This window comes from Schistocerca gregaria, chromosome 4, assembly GCF_023897955.1.
Source record: "Schistocerca gregaria isolate iqSchGreg1 chromosome 4, iqSchGreg1.2, whole genome shotgun sequence".
Classification (NCBI taxonomy): Eukaryota; Metazoa; Arthropoda; class Insecta; order Orthoptera; family Acrididae; genus Schistocerca; species Schistocerca gregaria.
Genome location: NC_064923.1, coordinates 499,099,527 through 499,126,642, shown reverse-complemented (window position 1 = coordinate 499,126,642; position 27,116 = coordinate 499,099,527). Strand labels below are relative to the sequence as shown.

The 27,116-nt window shown below is 41.0% G+C and overlaps 1 protein-coding gene across 1 annotated transcript in view; it reads left to right on the top strand.

Moving 5' to 3' along the window:
• Positions 1-27,116, top strand: part of LOC126268181 (valine--tRNA ligase) — a 209,065-nt gene that overhangs the window by 48,557 nt on the left and 133,392 nt on the right. Inside the window, exons 6-9 of the mRNA XM_049973783.1 lie at positions 4,658-4,946; positions 5,087-5,211; positions 7,914-8,059; positions 19,456-19,572. Coding sequence (XP_049829740.1) covers positions 4,658-4,946; positions 5,087-5,211; positions 7,914-8,059; positions 19,456-19,572 — 677 coding nt within the window. The remainder of the gene's footprint in view (positions 1-4,657; positions 4,947-5,086; positions 5,212-7,913; positions 8,060-19,455; positions 19,573-27,116) is intronic.

Sequence of the window (27,116 nt, the reverse complement as noted above, 5' to 3'; positions counted from 1 at the left end):
TCATAGATTTTCAACAGGAGACTATTGTAGCTGTAGGTGCATGTTCGCCTGCAACCTATTCATGAGGCTTATCGAAAGTCACACAATAGTGCACTGGCCATACAAACTGTGTAATATTGGGGGGAGGGGGGTTGTGAACAGTGAAAGTAAAAGACTGAAACACAACTGTGCATCTGTCAGCTTAATCATTTACAGTCAGCTTAATCATAGTAATTGTACTTCCACAACCCATTTTTCAGCCAATGTAGCAGCCACTACGTCGACACCAAGGACAACAAACGAAGAAACAAAGCAGGCGGGTGTCGTCACAACTTGGCGGGAAAATGAATGGTCGACTTCAGTATATTGAGGAAATACTAAGAAAGTGCAGCTTATCTATAAAGGAGACTGCATTTAGAACACTTATGCAACTCATTCTTGGATACTACTTGATTGTTTGGGATCCCCATCAGCTTGGGTTAAAAGAAGGCATCAAAGTAATTCAAAGATATAGTACTAGACTGCAGATACTATGGAAATGCATCACGAACTTGCTGAGAGAATTCTAATGTTTAACATGTTGACTATAACAAATCATGTGGAACTGTTGTGGAAGAGGTGCCCACCACTGCATGCTGGAGTTAGTGACATCAGCAAGAAATTTATAGAAATTGTGATTGTATGCAGGAGGGGTAAAATTGAGGCGCTGAAAACAATATTGATACTAGAATGAGAAATTATTGATGAGCCCTGAGGGACGCTCTAATACAGTCTCATATCCACCAACTTGATTACTTCTCTCACATTATTTTACTACTGTCAGACCAAATGATTTTCATTATGTTTTTAGCCTTTGTAACTTTTATTACTATTACTTTTATCACTATTACAGATCTCATCTCCACCCAGCTTGAAGGATTTATTTATTCCTTTACTCTCTTACCCCTGCATCGGATTGGTGGATGTCAGGCATGAAGGACGTGTCTTTACTGCCCCAGGGGTAGATGTCATTTATTCTCTGACCTGCAGTTCAGACTGACTCATATGTTGTTACATGTTACATCCCAATCAATGATTTCTCATCTATGGCATTACTGTTTTCCAGCATTCTCAATTACCATTCATGATTTTCTCTGTTATATTGTATGTTCTGTCTGCAGGCTGATCGTCATGTTGAGAGATTGGCATACACGCCTTAATAATGAATACCTCTCTTTGTACCTCTTTCAGCCTTAAAAGCTGTTCTCACCCAAGACATGTTTCTCATCACGAAGCACGTCACATATTGTGTCTGTCACGGTTGCTGCACTCTCTGAAGCAATGTGCTACATCTCACAGAACATGCTCCTCATCACAATTTACCGAGTGAGGCGGCGCACACTGGCCTCACATTCAGGAGTATATAGTTCAAACCCGTGTCTGACCATCACTGATTTAGATTTTCCGTGGTTTCCCTAAATCGCTTCAGGCAAATGCCGAGATGGTTCCTTTGAAAGGGCATGGTCGACTTCCTTCCCCATCCTTCCCTGAGCCAAAGGTACTGATAACCTCACTGTTTTGTCCCTCCCCCAAATCAATCAATCAACCAACCAGTCATCACAATTTGCAACTTTAGCACTCTCCAGCAGCAGTTCCCAACTGTATCTGGCATGATAAATAATATATTTTCTTACGAAAATGGACACACATAAAATAGCTGTGTTAACTCTGTTAGAGATTGTCAAAGAAGAGGGGAGAAAATCATGAAGATTTTGGACTCATTCAAAAAATTCAAATGGCTCTGAGCACTATGGGACATCTGTGGTCATCAGTCACCTAGCACTTAGAACTACTTAAACCTAACTAACCTAAGGACATCACACACATCCATGCCCAAGGCAGGATTCAAACCTGCGACCTTAGCAGTCACGCGGTTCCGGACTGAGCGCCTTAACCGCGAGGCCACCGTGGCCGGCTTGGACTCATTGATGGCTTGAACAGTAAATTGCTGGTAGAGGAACGCTACACAGTGCTCTGCAACAATCTGAGATACATACTAGTAGAAGTTATTTATTAGCTCAATTGAATCTTCATCCCATTTTCGATTTTAAGTGCAATGTAGTTTAAGTACAGTGTCTAATGTCAGTTTGTGCATGCATAATATCCATATTCTCGATATTCCATTGGCTACATCAGTCTGAAGTAACATACTTCATCACATAGATTTCAAGATTGTGATTTGTACCATAATTTCATTTGAATGGAAAAAGAGATTTTTTTGAAGTTGCTCACCATCAATGAAAAAGATTTGCTGGCAAATTACAAACATGAGGAAGTTCATAAAACCAAGAGATTGGTATATGTATTTTATAGAAAGTTTCATAATAGCAAAAACTTCCAGTGTGTAATTTGTCTTTGTGTTTGACGCAGACTGACAGTCGCGTTAAGATATTTGTCCACTGAGGAAACGTTTCAGTCGTTAGTTCTTGCAACTTTATTTGTAGTAAACAACTTTGACTTTTAAAGATAATACTGCTATTAAATTAATTTAGCCCTTGCAACAAGTATTGCAGCAAATAATTTATTCATAGTGAATAACTTTGACTTTACAAGAAATTTATGAGACACAGGATCTTTTGGGGAAAGGGGAGAAGGTATTGGAAGGAAGTGGAAGTGAACCAGATACTTTTCTCCTCACAGTTCATGACATTATCAACTACACTAAGCTTCAACACGGCAGCCAGATCACCTTATGTGTCATACACTGTCTAAAGACTAATTTGCAAATGTCATTGCTTGATATTTAAATGGAAATTTTATCAAAAACATGTACTTTTGGTAGATCATCATTGTGCCATAGCAATGAAACAGTGTACTTTCATAGCATGTATGTTATAACACTAAAAACATCAACTATGAGAAGTCTTTACCTATCGATATGAAGTTTCCTGCCTTTTTATTATAACAAATTGTAGCTAAAATGCTATATTTTTGAGAGATCCTCAATTTGCTGAGGCTTTGAAACAGTACCACATTCTCTATGATACAGAAAACCCATCAGATGTGACTTTTTACACAATTTAGTATGCTGGCTCCTAAGGTCTGCTAGTGATGTCAAAACAATGTCACATCTCATTGGCCATATTCCTGTCCGTGATGCAATGTGGAATTCCACAGTGTGACATCACCAGCACCTCGCCCACATGCGTTTTCATGTCCCGTGGGAGAACAGCTTTATGCTGATAACTACCACTCTTATAATTTATATCTTCTACACACTTAGTCATTTCCTTTCTCATAATCATTCCCACCACTCCATCCTTCCTTTAAGTTGTTCTGCTGTATAGTTCATTACATATTCATTTGACTGTGACTCTTCACATCCATCCTGTTAAGTCTCACCGAAAACTTACCAGATTAATATTGTTCCTTGCCATATCTGGTTTAATGTTTTCTAGTGCTGCTGCATGCAGTAGTGTTCTCACTTTCCAGGTACCAATCCATGTTTTAATATTGTGATTGTTCCACCTTTCAAATACATTTACATCTACATCCATGTGTGTACTCTGCAAACCACCATGAGTTGCAAGGCAGAGGGCACATCTCATTGCACCAGTTTCCTTTTCCATTCACATATGGAATGCAGGAAGAATGATAGTTCGAATGTCTCTGTGCCTGCAGTAATTATTGTAATGTTATCCTCATGATCCCTGTGTGGGTGATACGTAGGGGGTTGTAGTATATTCCTAGAGTAATCATTTAAAGCCCATTCTTGAAACTTCGTTAATAGACTTTCTCAGGATAGTTTGTGTCTGTCTTCAAGAGTCTTCCAGTTCAGTTCCTTCAGTATCTATGTGACACTCTCCCATGGATTAAGCAAACATCTGACCATTGATGCTGCCCTTCTCTGTATACATTCAATATCCCCTGTTACTCCTGTCTAGTTTGAGTCCCACACACTTGAGTAATATTTTAGAACCAGTCGAACGATTGATTTGTAAGCAATATCCTTTGTAGATTGATTGCAATTCCCTAGTATTCTACCTATAAATCGATGTCTACCACCTTCTGCACCCCCGACTGAACCTATGTGATCTTTCTGTTTCATATTCTTACAAAGTGCTACACCCATGTATTTGTATAAGTTGGCTGTCCATCATGAGGCCAGAATCTTGTTACTGTGTTTTAAGAAGTATGATAGTGAACCCAAGATGATGTCTGGGCCATAAAATTCATGTAAACCAAACCCAGCGGAACACTTCTGGTACTTTATGGGCCACCAGCTCCACACCTAGAAATCAACATCCGTAATTTACAAAAAATATATGATCTGTGCATAGACATTTGGTGCCAAATCCAAGAAAAATAATAAATTAGAACCTCCTATGAGTTGTTAGCTGTCAGGTAAATTTATTGTTGATCATAGTGCAGATCATTTACAAACTTTAATCAGACATGGGTTTAAGAAGTGAGAGTTTCCCTCTATTAACAGAAAAAGATTAAATGTCACTTTCTCAGAGAAGACTTCAGAATTATTTATAGAAATATATTTTTATATGGAAATCACTGTATTGTTTGAATAATACATACAAGTACAGCTTTAGTAAAAGTTTAACTTGATACACTACATTTGTTTGTACTTTTGTTCATCTTAGTTGAAGTTAACGTGGTAAATTTCTGTTTTGCTTTCCTGTTTTAGGTGGACAAAGTAGAACTTTCTGGGCGTACTTTGTTATCTGTGCCTGGCTATGAAGAAAAGGTTGAATTTGGCGTCCTGGTATACTTTGCATACAAAGTAGAAGGAAGCGGTGAAGAAGTTGTTGTTGCAACCACACGTATTGAGACAATGCTTGGAGATTCAGCTGTTGCTGTGCATCCAGAAGATGAACGTTATAAACATTTACATGGAAAATTTGTTGCACATCCATTTTGCAACAGGAAACTTCCAATTGTGTGTGATGATTTTGTGGACAGAGAGTATGGAACAGGTACAGTTTCACTGCCTGCCTATTGTCCTCTTTCACGTTTGTGTGATTGAGTTCTAGCTGTGTATAATTTGGAATGGTATTTGGTTTCTTTATTCATAATAGAATCTGTTTATCATGAAGCTGTAGTCAGTGTGTTTCAGGTGCTGTAAAGATCACACCTACCCATGATCATAATGATTACGAAGTTGGAAAACGCCATAAGTTGCAATTTATTACAATCTTTAGTGAAGATGGGCGTATTATTGGAGACTGTGGAGAGTTTACAGTAAGTGTCTTTCTTTTGGTTTTAAATGTTTGTTGTATTTTCCATTAGCTCATTGCCCTTCTTTTTTCTTTTTCTTTTCTTTTCCCCTCTTTCAGCAAAGAATTTAGGTGCTAGGTCTGCCACCCATTAATCTGGCTCCAAGTTCCTATCCTCTTCGATGTAACTTTCATTACAGTCACAATTATGTCCAATCTTGAGTCTGTTTTGTGATCCATTTATTTGTTTTTCTATCTTCTTAGTAATTTCCAGCGTGTATTTTTCCACCACTCAACTTTGAATGGAGTGTGTGATTTCTTTTGTTTATATAATTATGAAAGGTTTGTTTCCAGTGCATCAGTAGCTTCATTTAAAAAACTTTGTTTCCATTACCAACTGCATTAAAGGACTTTCAGCTGCCCTAAACCCACAACCACATCAGCCAATTCTGCGATTATATTATTAATTTGTATTATTTTGTTACCAATATCTTCACTGTGGATTGTTTAGTCTTATTATAATTGATTGTCAGGTCATTATAATTGATTGTCAGGTCTATTTTCAGTCTTGCTCCATTAAATTCTTCAGTTAATTATTGAAGGTCGACCGCTCTGCAGGCAAACATTGTATTTGCCAGTTGGAATGTCAACATTGTTATGAATAGGGTAGATTGCCACTCACTGTAAAGATGACACATTGAGTTGTGGGCAGGCACAATGAAAAGATTGTGGCATGTTTGAATTATTGGTCAAACATAGTCACACAAGAAATCACACGTAACACACAAATTATCTCTATCTCTGGCCACTCTGGCCAGAATACAGCTGTGTTATATCAGATGGAAGCAGCAATCCAAAGTGAGGTAGGTAACGGAGAGAAGTGACCACTGCTTGGCAGAGCAAGCAGGGGCTAGATGGTGGCAGGACAAGGGTGCCAGCCCCAGTGTTGGGAGTCACTTATGTAGTGTGAGGGGGGATTGGGAAGTGGAAAAGGAGAAGAGCAGAGAAGGGGAAAAACATGTGGGTGCATTGGCAGAGAATGGCACATAATGTAGTTGAGGTGAGGAGGTGATAGGATAGAGGAGGCATAAACTGTTATGTGGCGGGTGTGGGAACAGTAGGTTACCGTAAATTGAGGCTAGAATGATTTTGAGAGTAGAGAATGTGCTGTAAGGATAACTTCTGTTTGCACAGTACAGAAAAGCTGCTGGTGGAGTGGAGGATCCAGATAATCCTGGCTGTGAAGCAGCCATTGAAGTGAAGCATGTTACGTTCTGCTTCGTATTGTGCCACATGGTGGTGCACTTTGCTCTTGATCACATTTTAGCAGTGGCTATTCTTTCTGGTGGACAGGTAATTGGTATTCATACCAAAATAAAAAGCTGTGCAATGATTGCAGCAGAGCTGGTGCATGATATGGCTACTTTCACAGGTGGCTCGGCCTCTTATGGGGTAGAATAAGCCTGTGACAGGACTGGAGTAGGAATTGCTAGGTGGCAGGTCTTACACCTGACTCTTCAACAGGCATGTGATGTCTGTGGAAAGGTGTGTCAATTAATATATATTAATTCTTGTTGTTGTCAGCTATCTAAGTTACCCAAACCTATTTGATCAAATTTAACACTTGTCTACTCAGTTCCTGCATCTTTCACCCAGGCCAGAATGCTGAAATCTCAGAAACTCACTCATGGAAGTTAGACTTTCAACAACCCAGGCCACAAAAGGTTGAACAAGACTTGTGAACAAAGCAAAACATTGACGTATGCATTCTCACAGCATTTCAACCCATATTTGAGTGCTTCTGAATCTCAGATCATTGGTTCCACTCAATCAGTGCCTGTGCTGATCACATACCACCACAGCCCATAAGTCTCCAGTCAGTATTGCCAGAGTTTTTGCTATCCTCCACCACCACACACTCCTTGCTGCACACAAACCCTTTTCACACTTACGTCAATTCCTCACTCTACAGACAGAGCGAGGTGGCGCAGTGGTTAGCACACTGGACTCACATTCGGGAGGACGACGGTTCAATCCCGTCTCCGGCCATCCTGATTTAGGTTTTCCGTGATTTCCCTAAATCACTTCAGGCAAATGTCGGGATGATTCCTCTGACAGGGCACGGCCGATTTCCTTACCCATCCTTCCCTAACCCGAGCTTGCGCTCCGTCTCTAATGACCTCGTTGTCGACGGGACGTTAAACACTAATCTCCTCCTCCTCCTCCTCCTCACTCTACAGGAGAGTGGAAAGAAGGTTTTGTACATTTGCAAATCCCTTATAGCACAACTGGAAGTAAAGTTTATGCAAAATTCGCAGAGAAAGAAATGGTACATAATAATTAAAGAAAGCTCACTGCTTAGAGGAAGCATTAAGTAGCTCAACAAGCCACCTAACTGGACATAAAATAAAATCATGCACTGTATTTCAGCTGCAAATTACTATTCCTTCCATTCACTATGTCTCATTGGCGCATTAATGTAAATTAAATATTTGTGCAGTACAAATGATGTAAAGATGCCTGATACCAGAATTATTCCACAAAATTATGTGTTGCAGCTTGGTACACTCATCATAAATTTTACTTCAGTTGGTTATAAAAATGCAGCATGCAGTAATTTACCTGTAGATTATAGTGTCTGCAATATATGGGCAATAATATAACTTTGATTGTGTTGTATAATTTGCAAAGTGTAATTTCATATTTGTGATTTTTTTTTTCTTACAGGGAATGAAAAGATTTGATGCACGTAAAGCAGTTATTGAGGCTTTAAAATCGAAGGGATTATATCGTGAAACAAAAGATAATCCAATGGTTGTTCCCATTTGTAGCAGATCCAAAGATGTGGTTGAACCTCTGATCAAACCACAGTGGTAAGTAAGCCGCTGTTTACTCCAGTGCTTGGGAGTACTAGAACTAATGTGCAGAAGTTAACTGTAAATATTACTGTAGGTTAATGGGAGCTTCCTGAATAAAATATGCCGGAGATAAAATAATCCTTCATCTGGGTCTGTAGGTGGGATCTAGTCAGGAGGATATTGTCAAAAGAAAAAGCAAATTGCAGTTTGGGACATGGAATGTTAGTCACAAATTGTGTAGAAGGGCTATACAACTTGAAAAGAGAAATGGATTGGTTAAAGTTTGAATAATGAGAGCTATTGAAGTACAGTGGCAGGAAGAACTTGATTTCTGGTAAAATGAGTACAGGGTAACCAACACAAAATTGAATAAAGCTAATGCAGGAATAAGTCTGATAATGAATAGGGAAATAGGAATGCAAGTAAACTCTAAGAGCAGCATAGTAAAGATTTTATCCTAACTAGACAGATGCAAAATGACAACCCACCACAGTAGTGCAAGGTATACATGACTACCTTCACAGATATAGCCATAGTGCCAGTAGTGTCAGTGTCGCCCTAACCGCCGTCTGCTTCACGTCTGCTGTGCAGCGAGCTACCTTAATTTAAGTATTAACTGTATTTTTCTTACTTGTCACTTCTTCTTCTGCGTGTTTTTGCTTTTAGGAAGCTTTAATAGTCGAGTGCTATTAAGTGTTCCATAGATCTCGTGTTTGTTTTGAATACAGTCAGAGAGTCCCTTTAGTCAGCCATAGTGCTAGTAGTGCTAGTGTTTGTTTTCAATACAGTCCAGAGACAGGTAGTACTATTTTCCTTGTTTTCTACAAGAAGTGGTTAGCAATCACAGTTTAGTCAATAATCAACCGCCTTTAGTGAATTAGCAGTCTAGTTAAAAGTTGATTAACACTCTATAGTAAATTGATTTCTTAGGATGGATAGGATGTGTGGCTGCTGTGTACGGACGCAGGAGGAGCTGGCCACTGTTCGCGAACAGCTGAACGTGTTGATGGCCGCGGTCAGCCGTCTTCAGTCTGCTGCCTCGGAGTGTAGCGGCAGTGGGGAATCTGGTGCGTCGCAAGGTACACCCCAGGTGTTACATGCTTCACCCACTGTCCCTGCTGTCGAGACATCTTCGCGGGTACCGGGCGCGGTTGGACCACCCTCTCCCCAAGGGGAGTGGTGGGTTCAGCGGCATTCGCGGCGCACGAGGCGGTGGGTCAATGTGGAGGCTGGCCGTGTGGCATCGCCTGCTCTGCCTGTGACTGGACATGTGGCCGCTCCTTCAGCAAGGTCCGAGCAGGCACACGGGGGGACGGGTTTATTAGTTATTGGGAGCTCCAACGTTAGGTGGGTGATGGAGCCCCTTAGGGAAATAGCGGATAGGTCGGGGAAGAAGGCCAGTGTTCACTCTTTCTGCTTGCCGGGGGGTCTCATCAGAGATGTGGAGGAGGCCCTACCGGCGGCGATAGAGAGCACTGGGTGCACCCGACTGCAATTTGGTGCTCATGTCGGCACCAATGACTCCTGCCGTCTGGGTTCAGAGGTCATCCTCAGTTCGTACAGGCGGTTGGCGGAGTTGGTGAAGGCGGAAAGCCTCGCTCGCGGGGTGGAATCAGAGCTAACTATTTGTAGTATCGTTCCCAGAACCGATCGCGGTCCTCTGGTTTGGAGCCGAAGGCTTAAACCAGAGGCTCAGATGATTCTGCGGAGAGCTGGGGTGCAAATTTCTCGACCTCCGCTATCGGTTGGAGAAATGTAGGGTCCCCCTGAATAGGTCAGACGTGCACTACATGCCGGAAGCGGCTACGAGGGTAGCAAAGTACGTGAGGAGTGCACATGGGTTTTTTTTAGGTTAGAGAATTCCCTCCCTAGGCCCGACAAGACGCCTCCTGAGACGCGGCAAGGCAGGAGTAGGCAAAATGCAACAAGGAATAACAATATTAATGTGCTAATAGTAAACTACAGGAGCGTCTATAGAAAGGTCCCAGAACTGCTCTCATTAATAAACTGTCACAACGCCCATATAGTACTAGCAACAGAAAGTTGGCTGAAACCAGACATAAACAGTAATGAAATCCTAAACTCGGATTGGAATGTATACCGCAGAGATAGGCTGGACAGTGAAGGGGGAGGTGTGATTATAGCGATAAGAAGTGCAATAGTATCGAAGGAAATTGACGGAGATTCGAATTGTGAAATGATTTGGGTGAAGGTCACGGTTAAAGCAGGCTCAGACATGGTAATTGGATGTCTCTATAGGCCCCCGGGCTCAGCAGCTGTTGTGGCTCAGCACCTGAAGAATAATTTGGAAAATATTTCGAGTAGATTTCCCCACCATGTTATAGTTCTGGGTGGAGATTTTAATTTGCCGGATATACACTGGGAGACTCAAATGTTCATAACGGGTGGCAGGGACAAAGAATCCAGTGAAATATTTTTAAGTGCTTTATCTGAAAACTACCTTGAGCAGTTAAACAGAAAACCGACTCGTGGCGATAACATATTAGACCTTCTGGTGACAAACAGACCCGAACTATTTGAATCAGTTAATGCAGAACAGGGAATCAGCGATCATAAAGCGGTTACTGCATCGATGATTTCAGCCGTAAATAGAAATATTAAAAAGGTAGGAAGATTTTTCTGTTTAGCAGAAGTGACAAAAAGCAGATTACAGAGTACCTGACGGCTCAACACAAAAGTTTTGTCTCAAGTGCAGATAGTGTTGAGGATCAGTGCACAAAGTTCAAAACCATGGTACAATATGCGTTAGATGAGTATGTGCCAAGCAAGATCGTAAGAGATGGGAAAGAGCCACCGTGGTACAACAACCGAGTTAGAAAACTGCTGCGGAAGCAAAGGGAACTTCACAGCAAACATAAACATAGCCAAAGCCTTGCAGACAAACAAAAATTACGTGAAGCGAAATGCAGTGTGAGGAGGGCTATGCGAGAGGCTTTCAATGAATTCGACAGTAAAGTTCTATGTACTGACTTGGCAGAAAATCCTAAGAAATTTTGGTCCTATGTCAAAGCGGTAGGTGGATCAAAACAAAATATCCAGACACTCTGTGACCAAAATGGTTCTGAAACAGAGGATGACAGACTAAAGGCCGAAATACTAAATGTCTTCTTCCAAAGCTGTTTCACAGAGGAAGACTGCACTGTGCTTCCTTCTCTAGATTGTCGCACAGTTGACAAAATGGTAGATATCGAAGTAGACGACAGAGGGATAGAGAAACAATTAAAATCGCTCAAAAGAGGAAAGGCCGCTGGTCCTGATGGGATACCAGTTCGATTTTACACAGAGTACACAAAGGAACTTGCCCCCCTTCTTGCAGCAGTGTACCGTAGGTCTCTAGAAGAGCGAAGCATTCCAAAGGATTGGAAAAGGGCACAGGTCATCCCCGTTTTCAAGAAGGGACATCGAACAGATGTGCAGAACTATAGACCTATATCTCTAACGTCGATCAGTTGTAGAATTTTGGAACACATATTATGTTCGAGTATAATGTCTTTTCTGGAGACTAGAAATCTACTCTGTAGGAATCAGCATGGGTTTCGAAAAAGACGGTCGTGTGAAACCCAGCTCGCGCTATTCGTCCACGAGACTCAGAGGGCCTTAGACACGGGTTCACAGGTAGATGCCGTGTTTCTTGACTTCCGCAAGGCGTTTGACACAGTTCCCCACAGTTGTTTAATGAACAAAGTAAGAGCATAAGGACTATCAGATCAATTGTGTGATTGGATTGAGGAGTTCCTAGATAACAGAACGCAGCATGTCATTCCCAGTGGAGAGAAGTCTTCCGAAGTAAGAGTGATTTCAGGTGTGCCGCAGGGGAGTGTCATAGGACCGTTGCTATTCACAATATACATAAATGACCTGGTGGATGACATCGGAAGTTCACTGAGGCTTTTTGCAGATGATGCTGTGGTGTATCGAGAGGTTGCAACAATGGAAAATTGTACTGAAATGCAGGAGGATCTGCAGCGAATTGACGCATGGTGCACGGAATGGCAATTGAATCTCAATGTAGACAAGTGTAATGTGATGCGAATACATAGAAAGATAGGTCCCTTATCATTTAGCTACAAAATAGCAGGTCAGCAACTGGAAGCAGTTAATTCCATAAATTATCTGGGAGTACGCATTAGGAGTGATTTAAAATGGAATGATCATATAAAGGTGATCGTCGGTGGAGCAGGTGCCAGACTGAGATTCATTGGAAGAATCCTAAGGAAATGCAATCCGACAACAAAGGAAGTAGGTTACAGTACGCTTGTTCGCCCAATGCTTGAATACTGCTCAGCAGTGTGGGATCCGCACCAGGTAGGGTTGGTAGAAGAGATAGAGAAGATCCAACGGAGAGCAGCGCGCTTCGTTACAGGATCATTTAGTAATTGCGAAAGCGTTGCGGAGATGATAGATCAACTCCAGTAGAAGATTCTGCAGGAGACACGCTCAGTAGCTCGGTACGGGCTTTTGTTGAAGTTTCGAGAACATACCTTCACCGAAGAGTCAAGCAGTATATTGCTCCCTCCTACGTATATCTCGCGAAGAGACCATGAGGATAAAATCAGAGAGATTAGAGCCCACACAGAAGCATACCGACAATCCTTCTTTCCACGTACAATACGAGTCTGGAATAGAAGGGAGAACCGATAGAGGTACTCAGGGTACTCTCCGCCACACACCGTCAGGTGGCTTGCGGAGTATGGATGTAGATAGATGTAGATGATGAAGTGATTGAAGGAAATGGATGATGCAGTAAAAAACAATTATTCGGTACTTTAAAGAACTGTTGAATGTGGGCTATGTACCACATTGCAGCTTGACATTTTTCATGTTAGCTGACTATATTGGAGGCAAAAGAAACTATAAGTTTTTGTGTGTGTGGGGGAGGGGGGGGGGGGGAATAAAAAACTAAAAAAAAAGTCATGATCAACTGCAGATTGAATTCCAGACCTTTCAATTTGAAGTCTGGTACACTGGCACATACCCACTGAGCCACTAAACCACATTCCTTTCTTATGTCTAAATATAATATATTTTGCAATAACAGACAGAATAGTATTTTTGAGAAGATGCTGCTCCATGTGGTTTGTATAGTGTATCTTAACACACACTATAAAAATTTGTTCATTATTTTTTATCAAATAACTTTGACCATTTTTACTTTCATTTTTTGATAGTCGTTCGAAGTACACTAATTGGTACTGTGGCAACTCCTTCCATTTGCCTCCACATGTAGCAGCAGAGGAGGTGCTGTGCTGTGCTGACCAGACACCAGCAATCAGTGAAGTTCCTGCTAGCCAAGGTACCACCGCATCTCCCTGGCACCCTTGCTGGTCACTTCCACTTGCCTTAGCTGCTCCTGCTCCCTCACCCAACCGTTAGAATACAATGTCCTGGCTGCTGCTCTAGAGGCTGATGAAGACCTAACCCACACCCTTCAGAGTGTTGATTCTGTCCTCAAGTTCCATCTAAGATCCATAACCAGCTCTTGCCATAATATCTGGCGTGATGTTCTTGTGGATCCTTCACAACCCGACGGTCCCAGCTATTGCTATCACCCATTTCTCCCTCCTGCCTTTTGAAAACAGGCTTTTGACCACATTCATGGCCTCGCACCCACACTTCTTACCACCTCAATGAAGCAACATTTTATCTGGCCAGGCTTTCAATGTGACTGCAGCAACTAGACCCAGTCCTGTATACCATGCCAGCATGCCAAAGTTGGTTTCCATGTTCACTCTTGCACAGGCTGTTTTCTCCCTACACAGCACTGATTCACACATGTACACCTTGACATTGTTGTGACGATACCCTCCTCCAACGGCTGTCGATATCTGCTGACAATTATTTACCGATTCACTCGCTGGACATTTCAGCTGAAACTATGGCTGCAGCCTTTGTACGCATTTGGGTGTCGCGCATTGGATGGCCCCCGCAACATCACTATAGACTGCAGGTGACAGTTTGCCTGTTACCTTTTCCAGTCTCTGGCAGCCAACTGTGGCTCCAGTTTCCACCTGACAGTAGTAGTTCCAGGGCTTCATGGCCCAGCTGCGACCAACACCTCCGCAACGTCATGGTGGGCACCATACCTTCATCCACCATGACCTCATAACATGGCACACACCTCATGCTTTGGTTTGATGTATACCAGCCACTGCTCCACCCACAGTATTTGGACCTGCACTTAGTGTTGCATTCTCCATTTGTCTGAAAGGGGTCACAACAACCATCTTTATGGATAGGCTCAAGCCAGCCTATGTCCTAGAGTGACCTCCTACTAATGGCCCCTATCGCATCACCACTAACTTTGCCTCTGATACAATGCTGGCCAGTACTGCTCTCTACGCTGTTCCCAATGTGCCACAGGCTGACGTTGCCCCGATGCCCTGTCCGACACAGTACCAGCAGACACCACACACTGTCCACCGCCATCCAAGTACACAACTGACACACTTCCCAGTGCCTGGGACCTCAGTGTCACCACTGCTCTACCCTTTTCAGAATGGCCAGCTGATGCAGATGCTGCCCTGTCCTCACAAGTACCCGTTGCTCCCGACACTCTGCTCCCACCGCCGCTGCTAGCATCCACTCTACTGAAGAAGTGACACTATTTCACTTGCTCCCAAAGCTGCCGATGCCCTTCTTCTTCCCAGAAACTACACTACTCACACAAGCACAGTAGTGGCAAGCTGCGCATGCCCCCCAGCAAGCATCCTCAGTCAGTTCCAGATACCCCTTTGTGTGGTTTTCACCAGTGTTTCCCTCTCAGAAAAGGGGAACTGTGTGCAACTCATGTTTGCCTCCACTTGTAGCAGTAGACGATGTGCTGCCCTGACCGAAACCAGTGATCACCAAAGTTCCCATTGGCCAAGGTAGCACGGCATCTTTCCAGCACCCTTGCTGGTCACTTCCACTGTAGGTAGACCTTTGACTGCCAAGCTTTCTGGGGGCCATGTATACCAAACCATTGCCTGACCAGTCTCTTCCCCTGTGTTGATGAGGCAGCACTTCCCATTCCCCATTGTGCTCTCAGCAGTCTATCTCACAGATTGCCACGTGGTTCCTGTCATTAGCTACCCCACTTCACTGGAGTTCGTTGACAGCAAGATTTCACACCCGTGTCTAGTATCCATGTTTTCTGCAGTCCAGTTAACGAGAGAAGTGCTACCATGTCTTCCATGCTGCCTTCCCAAGCTGCGTTTTCTTGAGGGACTTTCCTTGAGTGCGGCTGTACAAAGTCATGCTGGATGCTCAATTCGTCCCCCTGGTACCAGCACCTCGATTACTGCGTGAAGTGTAGTTTACTTCAGTGCAGTGGAGTTCAGGAAGTGCCAGAAATACCAGGCGGGTTTATTAGCATTTCATCTGCAGCCATTTTGGCACCTTTTTACCACCAAGCGTACCACTGATACGAGTTTTCTCCCTGGCCGTGCTGGCTTCCTTGACCATCAGACTAGTCCGTCTCACACTCAAACTTCCCCCCTTTTTCCTGTGGATACAAAACACTTACTTATGGACATCGCTCCAGCGAATCGCCATGTTAACATTCCCCTTTGTGGCGCTTATCTTCTTGTGCTGCCAGATGACGTCAAACAAAATACTGTAAACTGTATAATGGTTCATCCTGTTTAAAGACTCCTCCATGAGCATCGATGCCCCCTTGGTTTAAGAGGTTGTAACCTATTAAATTTTGTTGTAGTAGTTAGTTTTTAGAAAGAAGTATCTCACAAACCAGCTCACATACCTCTTTCAGTACACCTCGTTTTTTATTTTTTGTCCTTCCTAATAAGTATTCTTCTGTATACATATTTGCCCTTAGGAGCATAAAAATGAACCATTAAATCATTCCTTCAGTAGTTTCACATACACTGGTCAGCTGTTCTCATCACATACTTCCTGCTCTGTTTACTCTGGCTGCCTCTGGCTTAACTTGTCACATCCCAATATAGCACTGCAGGTAACTTGAGGCTGCACTCTAATCTGAAACTCCTGTTTATTTACTAGTTACCCAGATTAGCTGATCAGCTTTAATATAGAGATCAAAGCATTGCATTGTGATTTTACCAATACCAGCAGTCAGTATCTATCTTTCCACTGCCACTGAGCAATCACTTGCACAAGTGTTTCATTGATTGCAATGTTCAGAACTTCGTCTTTTCACTGTTGAAGCTGGATTATGCCTTGTATGTGGGCACTGTAAAATCCGTAGCACCATGTTGCAAAACATTACTAAGAATGTTGAAGAAATCCTCCTCAGTATTTTCAGTTTCAGATGAGAAATTGAACAGTTTTCTAATGTGCAGATAATTTTTTTAAATTTTAATTTCCTGCTCTTGGTACGCCTTTTAGCACCCACTTGGCAATTGCAGCTAAGGGTTGCAATTCTACATCAGTGGACTGCAAATAATTCCATGTCTTCTTTTTATCATTCAAGTCATGCTTTTAACTTTCCTGAATTAAGATTCATGAACATGATTTTAAATTCCTCCCCTCCCCCCCCCCCCTCCCCTTCAAATGATAAACTTATCTCCTCTCCTGAGGAACTTGAAAGCATGGTACCTCAAAACCTTTTAACATTTTTGTGTTTGTCAGTCACAAGGCACAGAAAACAGAACAGAGCTCCTCTTTTACAAAGACATTGTGTGGTCCCTACTTCATTATGGAGGTATGTATGTATGTGTGACGGACATTTCATAAATAATGCAAAGCTGGGTGTTGTGTGACGGACATTTCATAAATAATGCAAAGCTGGGTATTACTGTGGATTGTTTGATACAACAACAATGAAAATTATGTCAGATGTAGTTGGGTGCTTGAGGAAGAAGCATATGTTTTTGTTTCTTCGCTATGTACTATAACATAAAATAGGCAACAGGTAGAAGTGGACCTTGCAGGGGTCTTTGATACTGTGAATGTTGGAGACTAGAGGTCTTACATCAGGGTCAAAACTTGATGCAGCAAAAACCCAACAGAAATCCATAGTGCAGTAAGTTTACTTTGTGATGAATTTACAGTGGACTATTGTGCAGTTTCACATTGAGTTAATTGTTTTTGTAGTGGTTGTATGAGCATAGATGATAATCAAAGACCTTGAATGCCAAAAAGTCAACAGATGAATAATGTTTGAAACTTTTGGCAGATGCTCTTGAAGAAGATATCAGTGCAACTTATGAGGAACTCTCTCAAGCCATGGGAATTCCCCCAACATCAGTATTCCATATACACTGTTTCATTGCTGAAGAAAAGCAGGAACGCCTGGACATTGCAGTTTTGTTCAAACAGCAATTCTACCATGAAGGTCAAGGATTCTTGTGTCAAATTGTTGCTATTGATGTTTAGAGACTTTGAACCAGAGTTGAAATCACAGTCCAATGACTGGAGAACTTCAGATTCTCCACATCCAAAAAAATTTTTAGTGCTCAAGCAAATGATGATTTTTGCTTATGGTCACCAAGGAATCGTCATGACAAGCAGAGTCCCATGTGGAACAAGTGTCACAGCAGTGTATTATTGTAACTTCATGCAAAACCTGTGAAAAAAAAAAAAATTGCACGAAACCTGACCTCAGTTGCTGAAGGCGATAGTGCTTACCCGAATATCAAGAACGTTGTAGCCCGAAATCTGCACGAATATGGATGGGAAGTGTTGCCACATACTCCTTACATCCTGGACGTGGGTCCACCAGACATCGATTTGTTCCTGAAGTTGAAAAAACCTATGCATATACGTCGTTACCTTTCTGTGGAAGAGCTGTGTCACCTTTACCCAAGTCATTCAACAAATTGAACAGATGTGGTGCCCTGGATGGAATAACAGAGCTTCCATGATGTTGGGATTCAGTCATAGAGAAGCAGGGAGACTATATTGAATGACTGTAAAGAGATATTGGAAAAAAAGATACTGCATACTATTTGCTGTGAGAGAGTTGGTCTGGCATCTGCCATTTATGATAAACTCCATTCTTTGATTGTTTATTGATGCCGACGTGTTCTTTCTTTCTCTTTAGATTGAATGGTAAGTCCTCACAGGGAAATAAGTATATAAAATGTATTTCACACCATAGGAGCACTATACCATTGGTCAGCCACTTATGGAATGACCTTCCAATAATCGCTTATTAGAAACAAGGCCTTTCAGTGTTACAGTAATTCTCCACCACGACTTCTTAGGGTGTACAGATTGATTTCTAAATTCCACCGATTAAAATTAAAAATGATGCTTTCCCAGTATTGTTATTAAATCTTATGAGATTTTAGACAAGAACCACAGATTTATTGCTTTGTGTGTGAATGAATCTAAAATGGGAGATCGCTTGGCTGCTCCATCATTTCCTGTGGTAACTGTCATAATCTACTTTATATGTAAATTCTTGTAATACATCTCTGTGATCCTCAAGGAACTTGAGCAAATGAGGTGTGACCAAGTGGAGAAGTTTCTTATTGTCTACAGATGATTTCTGTGCTCTTCAAGCAATGAAGCATTCTTACTCAGCAAAGAAAGTGAGCAGTATGACTCCTTTCTTCTACTGCAGAAATAGGGAGGTGGTGGCATTCTGTGAGGTGCCAGGCTACATTTGAACTTGGGGAGGTGAAAATGCCTTGTGATACAGTGTAGATCTGTTGACTCCCTGCAATTTTCAAACTTTATGTTGATTCTGCCAATATGACAGTGAAAGGAGAGGTGGCTGAAGGGCAAGGACACTAAGGTGCTTACATCGAGAGTGTATGTGCAGCTGTTTATTTTCTTCCCAGTCTTAGTCTTGCCCAATTTTGTCAATGTGGTGCTTCTCATTCAGATATGAAACTCCACCAGCGTGTTGTAGTTGTGACATGTATACAAGTATTTCATGCATCACATTTAAACTGTGTCTGTGTGTCTGTGTTTCAGATTCAGGCAAAAAATACTGCTCAAAATTTGTAGGTACTTAGAAACACCCCTCTACTTTGGCTGTTGATAAAATTAGCCTGATATTTATTTTAAAAATTCCTGTGTGGTCTGAATTCTACCATAAACTGTTATGTTGGAGAAATAACCTGTTATAAGAGTGACTGGCTCATCCAATTTTGTTTTAGTGATTGGGTAGCAGCAATGTCCTGCAGAGCATCTCTGTTGCTTTTCTTTTTATATCACTTCTTGTTCGGGATATTCTGTTTGTTGAAACCAACTATTTTAACATTTCAAGTGTATTTGGGGGAGGGGGGGCACACTCAGCCATGCACATGCAGTGCACAACACACACACACACACACACACACACACACACACACACACACAGTTATTTGTTGTTCAAATTCTAATTTGTTTTATATTCCTGTCATGATGTAACTTTTTTTTTTTTTTTTTTTTTTTTTTTTTTTTTTTTTTTTTTTTTTTTTTTTTTTTTTTTTGCCAAACAGGTATGTACGCTGTAATGAAATGGCAGCAGCAGCTATGGATGCTGTGAATTCAGGTGAACTAAAAATTATTCCTGAGCATCACACAAAAACATGGTTCCACTGGATGGAAAACATCAGGTGAGCTGCTTATCAAAATATTTTTCACATAATTTGAGTAGATTAAGAGGAAAAAGTATGAACAATTACGGAAGAGTTATGTACCCAAAAATGCAAAAAGTCATGGGAAGAGTTAAAATAATATGTAAATTGAGTGAATAGCAGCAGGATTGCTGTGTATCAGTGGTCACAGTGACCAAAGCTTCTCTTATTTTACAAACTAATAGTCATAATACAGAGATTGGTGACTCTGTTTTTGTGAATAGATTTACTTGTATTGATTCCCTCAAGTACAACACAAATTGATTTTCCATTATTTATACTCGATATTTAATGCTTCAACACATTTGGTATCATGGGTCTATCAACTCTGTTGGTGAATAAGCAGTTGAAAAATGAGAAAAGACCAAGGCAATAACTCAGTTGGACCACTTTATGCACCACACTGTTCAAAGCAAACAGTCAGCAGCAGCAATTTGTGACTACTGATTACTGTGTGAAATGTGGATACCATTGCTCATATGTTTTTTCTCAAACTGTGGCTTCCACCATGTCAGATCTGCACTATGCACTAATAACCATCTCCAACTTTATGTGACCAAAAGAAAATTGATGAAAGCACTGAATATTTTAAAAAAATAAGCAGTGATTTTCATTTTTGATCTTCTTATAAATAAAACTTGTTTTAACCTGGCCTGCTGCTTGGTAAACAGAGGTGAAATTTCCCGAAGTGTGTTGATGTTTAATTTGAGGTAACATCTGGTCTAATTATGGGCCATTCTATGATGGTAGCTTAATAACAGTGTGTCCAGAATGGAAAGCAACAAAATATGACAAACTGTAGCCATTCATCAGCAAACAAATCATCAGTGGTGCATTGTTGTTCTTGTTGTGGTGATCTGATGTGTTGCATCCATCCAAACTAGTTCATCTTGTACAAGCCTCTTCATCTTCAAACCTATATCCATTTGAACCTGCTTATTGTACTCATTTCTTGGTCTCCCTCAGTAATTGTCATTGTCTCTCCCCCCACCCCTCCCTCTTTCCTTCAATACCAAATTGATGCCTCAGAATGTATCCTGTCAACAGATCTTTCCTTTAAGTCAAGTTTTGTCATAAATTTATTTTCTCTGCAATTTGATTCAGTGCATCATGGTTAGTTATGCAATCTTCCCATCTAATCTTCAGCATTATTCTGCAGCAACACATTTCAAAAGCTTCTATTCTCTTCTCACGCAAACTGCTTATCATCCACATTTTACTTTTGTATAAGATTACGCCCAAGACAAATACCTCGAAAAAAGACTTCCTGACACAAAATTTTTTATTTGATGGTAACAAATTCCTCTTTTTTTAAATTATTTCATTGTTATACCCAGCCAGCATTTAATATCTTCTCTATGTCAGTTTTCATTAGTTATTTTGCTGACTAAATAGCAAAATAAGTGTACTACTTTTAGAGTCTCATTTGCTAATCTTAATTTACTCAGCATTGTGTGATTTAATTCAATTAGTTCTACGTCTACAACTACATACATACTCCACAAGTCACCATACTGTGTGTGGTAGATGGTCCATTGTACCACTGCTAGTCATTTCCCATTCTTTTCCACTCACAAATAAAGTGAAGGAAAAATGAGTGCCTATATGGCTCCGTATAAGCTCAAATTTCTCTAAAGTTTGTGATCCTTATGCAAAATGTATGTTGGAGGCAGTAGGACTTTTGTATTGTCAGCTTCGAATGCTGGTTCTTGAAATATTTTCAATAGCCTACCTTGAAAAGAACATTGCCTTCCGTCAAGGGATTCCCAAAGCATCTCCGTAACACTCACTTGTTGATTGAACCCTCCAGTAACAAATACGGCAGCAAGCCTTTGAATTGCTTTGATGTCACCCTTTAGTTGACCTGGTGCCCTTTAGTTGATCTGGTGCAGATCCCAGTCACTCAATCAGTATTCAAGAATGGGTGGCACTAGTGTTCGATATGTGGCCTCCTTCACAAATGAACCACATCTTCACAAAACTCTCCCAACATGCTATTACATGCTTGTTCCATTTCATATTGCTTTGCAGCATTACACCTAAATATTTAATTGACATGAATGCTAATGCTGTATTTGAACATTACAGGATTGTTTTTTCTACTCATCTGAATTAACTTACTATTTTCTACATTTAGAGCTAACTGCCATTCATCACACCAACTAGAAATTTTGTTTACGTCATCTTGTATCCTCGAATAGCCACTAATTAACAACACCTTTGTGTACACCACAGCAGCATCAGCAAACACTTGCTGCTCACCCTGTCCATTAGATCATTTATGTATATACGAGTTCTGTTCAAAGAATTCTGGAACTTTGTCCACAAAATTTTTCTGTGCTTGCTTTTTACTTATTGTGTATGGTCTCCTTCGAAATACTCTCAACAACAGATACACCGCTTCCAACGCTATTTCCATGTTTGGAAGCAGTCTTGATATGCCTCTTGCTGGATTGCACAAAGCACCATCAGCATTTTTTTTTTTTTTATTTTGTCTATCATTGCTAATCTTCATCCTTTAAATGGGGATTTCAACTTTGGAAATAAAAAATAAAAAGTCCACATGGGCCAGGCCTGGAGAGTGATTTTGATTTTTGTGGAATAGTCACGCACAAATAGGGATGAATGTGCTGGTGTGTTTTCGTGACGCAGGAGCCATTAATTGTCTTGCCATGTTTCAGTCCATTTCCATCTCACATTTTATAATAGGCACTGCAACACATCCTGGTAGTAGTTCAAGAAAGCTATCAGCATGGCTTTGACATTTGACCTGATCTGAAAACTTTTTTTTTGGTCTTGGAGAACCTTTAGCAACCCATTGTAAAGACTGAACCTTGTTCTCAACATCATAACCATAGACCCATGTCTCATCACCAATTATGATTCTCTTAAGGAACACCTCATTCTCATTTGTGTGATCTAAAAGCTCTTCACATATTGTGAGGTGACGGTCTTTTTGATCCTGAATCATGAGCCATGGTATGAACTTGGCAGCAACACAGTGCATTCCAAGATGTTGTGTCAGGATTTCATGACAATCTCTCTCGGACAGTCTGTCTTTGTTTGGTATGCACAGCTTTGTTGATGTACCTGACATGAGCATCATCAGTTGATGTCGAAGGGCATCCTGAACAAGGATCGTCCTCAACTTCTGTCCAGCCATTTTCAAACTGTGCGAATCGTTCGTAACACTGAGTAAGGCTTAAGCACCCATCACCATAGGCTTCCAGTATCATTTGGTGTGTCTTTGTAAATGTTGTCCTGAGTTTCACACAAAGTGTAATGCAATGTGTTGCTCCTCTAACCCTTCCTTCTCGAAATTCACAAACTGTGTGACACAACATTATACTCAGCGCAGTACTGAACAATAACTAACATACTTACAATAGTGAAACTTCCATCAGTTTCACATTAAATACGGGACTGTGCAGGAATGCCAACAGCATTTCGCTCCAACTAGTCATTAGTGTGAAATCGTAATTGTTCCAGAATTCTTTGAACAGATATCCTCACATATCTGAGAACCTATTCCATGTACTGACATCTTCGCTAACAGTCTGCAGTGAGCAACGTGTCAAATGTGTCAAAAGCTTCTCAGAAATCTAGGAATATGGAATATCCCTGTTGCCCTTCATTCATAGTTCGCAGGATATTGTGAGAAAAAGGCAAGCTGAGTTTCACACGAGTGATGTTTTCTAAAACAGTGCTCATTTGTGAACAGAAACTTTTCTGCTTCGAGGAACTTGGTTATATTCAAACTGAGAATATGTTAAAGAATTCTGTAGCAAACCATATGAAGGATTTTGGTCTGTAATTTTGTAGATCAGTTCTTTTACTCTTATATGCAGGAGTAACCAGTGGTTTTTTTCGAGTCACTTTGAACTGGGCAAGAGATTTGCTATAAATGAAAGCTGAGTAAGGGGCCAGTACCACACACTAGTCTTTGTAAAACCGAATTGGGATTCCATTTGGACCTAGCGATTTATGTGTTTTCAACTCTTTCAGTTGCTTCTCTACACCAGGGATGCCTATTACTATGTTCTTCATATGGGAGTCCGTGTGATGGTCAGATGATGGTATTTTTGTGTGATCCTCCTGCGCGATCGATTTCTTAAACGGAAAATTTAAAATTTCATATTTCCTTTTGCTATCTTCTGTTGCCACACCAGATTGGTCAATAAGTGACTGGATAGAAGCCTTCAACCCACTTAGAAATTTTACATAGTTTAATGACCTCCTTTGTTACGCACAATTGGATGAGTGTTAATTGTAATAAATGTTCATGGCGTGAAAATATTGTTAGCCGGGTGTAGTGGTAGTTTTGAAGAAAAAAATACTCATATTGTTTTTTAAGGATCTCCTTCACTCCATTGCTTGAATTTCTTCTGTCTGGAAACCAGGTTCTCTTGTACGTTTGGAAACCTCATAGGTTGACGTGTTTCATGAATAATATAGACAACAAACTGATTTATATATAATTTTCATTTTTAATAGTCCTAGATGCCTTGCTGCCATCAATTACAATGTTCACTCAGCGAAATACATACAATTTGTATGCAACTCCAGAAAAATTTTACATCTCTCCTTCTTTCCCACCAGACAACACACACCCAATTGGCACCCAGTTAACATCGTTCCAAAGTACATCAGTAGAGATACAGCCACACTAAGATTGGAACATAGAACATTAAATCGAAAATAATTTACAGAAAATGAAATTCACTCAACAGCACAATAGAACAATTATGATAACATAGGTATTAAGGTCCATGGAGAAGAAATGAAAACTTTGAGGTTCGCCGATGACATTGTGATTCTGTCAGAGACAGCAAGGGACTTGGAGGAGCGGTTGAACGGAATGGATATGGTCTTGAAAGGAGGGTATAAGATAAACATCAACAAAAGCAAAACGAGGATAATGGACTGTAGTCGAATTAAGTCGGGTGACACTGAGGGAATTAGATTAGGAGGTGAGACACTTAAAGTAGTAAAGGAGTTTTGCTATTTGGGGAGCAAAATAACTGATGATGGTCGGAGTAGAGAGGATATAAAATGTAGACTGGCAATGGCAAGGAAAGCGTTTGTGAAGAAGAGAAATTTAACATCGAGTATTGATTTGGGTGTCGGGAAGTCATTTCTGAAGGTATTTGTGTGGAGTGTAGCCATGTATGGAAGTGGAGCATGGGCGATGGATAGTTTGGACAAGAGGAGAATGGAGGCTTTCGAAATGTGGTGCTACAGAAGAATGCTGAAGATTAGATAGGTAGATCACATAACTAATGAGGAGGTATTGAATAGAATTGGGAAGAAGACGTGTTTGTGGCACAACTTGACTAGAAGAAGGGATCGGTTGGTAGGGCATGTTCTGAGGCATCAAGGGATCACCAATTTAGTACTGGAGGGGAGTGAAGAGGGTAAAAATTGTAGAGGGAGACCAAGAGATGAAGGATGTAGGCTGCAGAAGGTACTGGAAATGAAGAAGCTAGCACAGGATAGAGTAGTATGGAGAGCTGCATCAAACCAGTCTCAGGACTGAAGGCCACAACAACAACAACATATCCACATAAACAAAAATTTATCTTTTTGTAGTGCAGTAATTTCATTGTGTTTTTGCCCCCAACAGCAGTTAATTGTGTTAGCACGACATATTATACAGTCAGAGTTTAAAACATTTCAAATAAGACTGTACATTGGAAAATATACATGGTCCAGATGGCTTATTGCACTTTACAGCGGGACCACGATTTGCGTGGGTTTTAGCTAAATTCTTTGATGGCGTATGGCAGCACAGTTGTATGCATCACATTTTGATCTGTTTTACAGCTTCATGAGTATCTACTTGCTTTTGCCTGTCATCATCTGTGCATTCTCTTCTGAACTGAGAGTGCAAGAGACTTTGCTTCCTCAGCATTTTCCGAATTTCGTTATTAAATCATGGTGGGTATTTTCCATCCTTAATCCACTTACTCAGCACATACTTCTCCAGAGGACAATTTACAAACTGTTTAAACTTTGCTCATAATTCCTCTATTGTATCACACAGGAACTAAATGATCTCCATTCATTGTCTAAGTAGGATGCTGGTACTTGTTTATCCTTTTCTTTCTAGCAAAAATACTCTCTTAGTCTTTGTAATTTGTTTATTAACTTTGCTAACTATCATCAGAATGATATCAAGATCTCTAATCCCTGTCTCTATGCAGACACTGCCAATAACGTCAGCTCTGTTTGTAGCTACAAAGGCTAAAATATTTCCATTGTGTGTGGGCTGTTGAACTAGCTGCTGAAGACATTTTTCAGAAAACATATTCAAAAGTACTTAAAAAGACTGCCTGTCAATATCCCCTGCAATGAATCCATGGACATCCCAATCTATACACCGTATGTTAAAATCACCTCCAACAAATACATTCCATGATTGGGATATTCCTGCACTACTGACCATAGACGTTCTTTGAGTGACTCATTGTCACGGTGGAATCGGGTGGCCAGTAAAAACTCCATTTTGTCAACTGCAATGAACAGTCCACCTCCTATGGTATCAAATCTCTCTTTCTGACATATGTTCCATGACTCGCAAAAAATTTCAGAGCTATCTTCTTTGGGTTTCAGCCAGCTCTTGGTTCTGAGAATAATTTGAGCACAACAAATTTCCTGGAAGGCAGTAAATTCAGGAACTTTGTTATGGGTAATTGTAGAATTTACTAACAATATTTTGACAGCCAAAGTTCTTTACTTGGAACCTGGTTTGGTTTCACTGTTTGTGTGTCAACTGATGATTGTTCATCAGAGTACCTCAAACTACTGCCTAGCCTTAAAAAAACCCACCTGTGTTGCACAAGTACTCTACTTCATGAATAGCTGCTTCCTTTGTGTAGTGCAGACCTGACCTATCAAGAGGAGTCCCACAGCTCTCTACTTGATAATGCAGGCCCATAAATGTCTGGCCAAGACAGTCACAGAGTTGATGTAGCTTTTGGTTTGAGACCCTCCACTCCGCTCCTAACCAAAGGACCCTGAGCACCTCTGGGATCAATGCTGCAAATAGTGAGCTCTGCTTACACCCCACACGCAATGCCAGCACCTTTTACCACTTCCGCCAACCACCTGTAAAAATGAGAATGGCATCAGAACCCAAGCAACAGGTGCCATTGATATGTACATGAGCCACAACTTGCAGACAATTGCGTCTGTACATTGAATATCTGTAGGTAAGGCTTCCTTCACATCTCAGTTAAGGCTCTCCTGCAGACATTCCGAGTTCACAGTGGTTTTCATTCTGGCCCTGAATGCTATTTTCTGAAGAGGCTCCATAATGTGCATAACATTGCAGTACCTGATAACTAGTAAACCCTTCCCCCTGTGTACACGTTCAAACACTGCTGAAGGAGCAGTCACCTGTCCATACACAGGGTGAATGGGTGAGGCCAGATGGCCAGCCTCCACATTGGCTCTTTGCAGGGTGGTAATGCATTTGTATTGTTTGAGGCAGCGAGGGAGGGGGGAGGGGGGGAAGGGAAGTT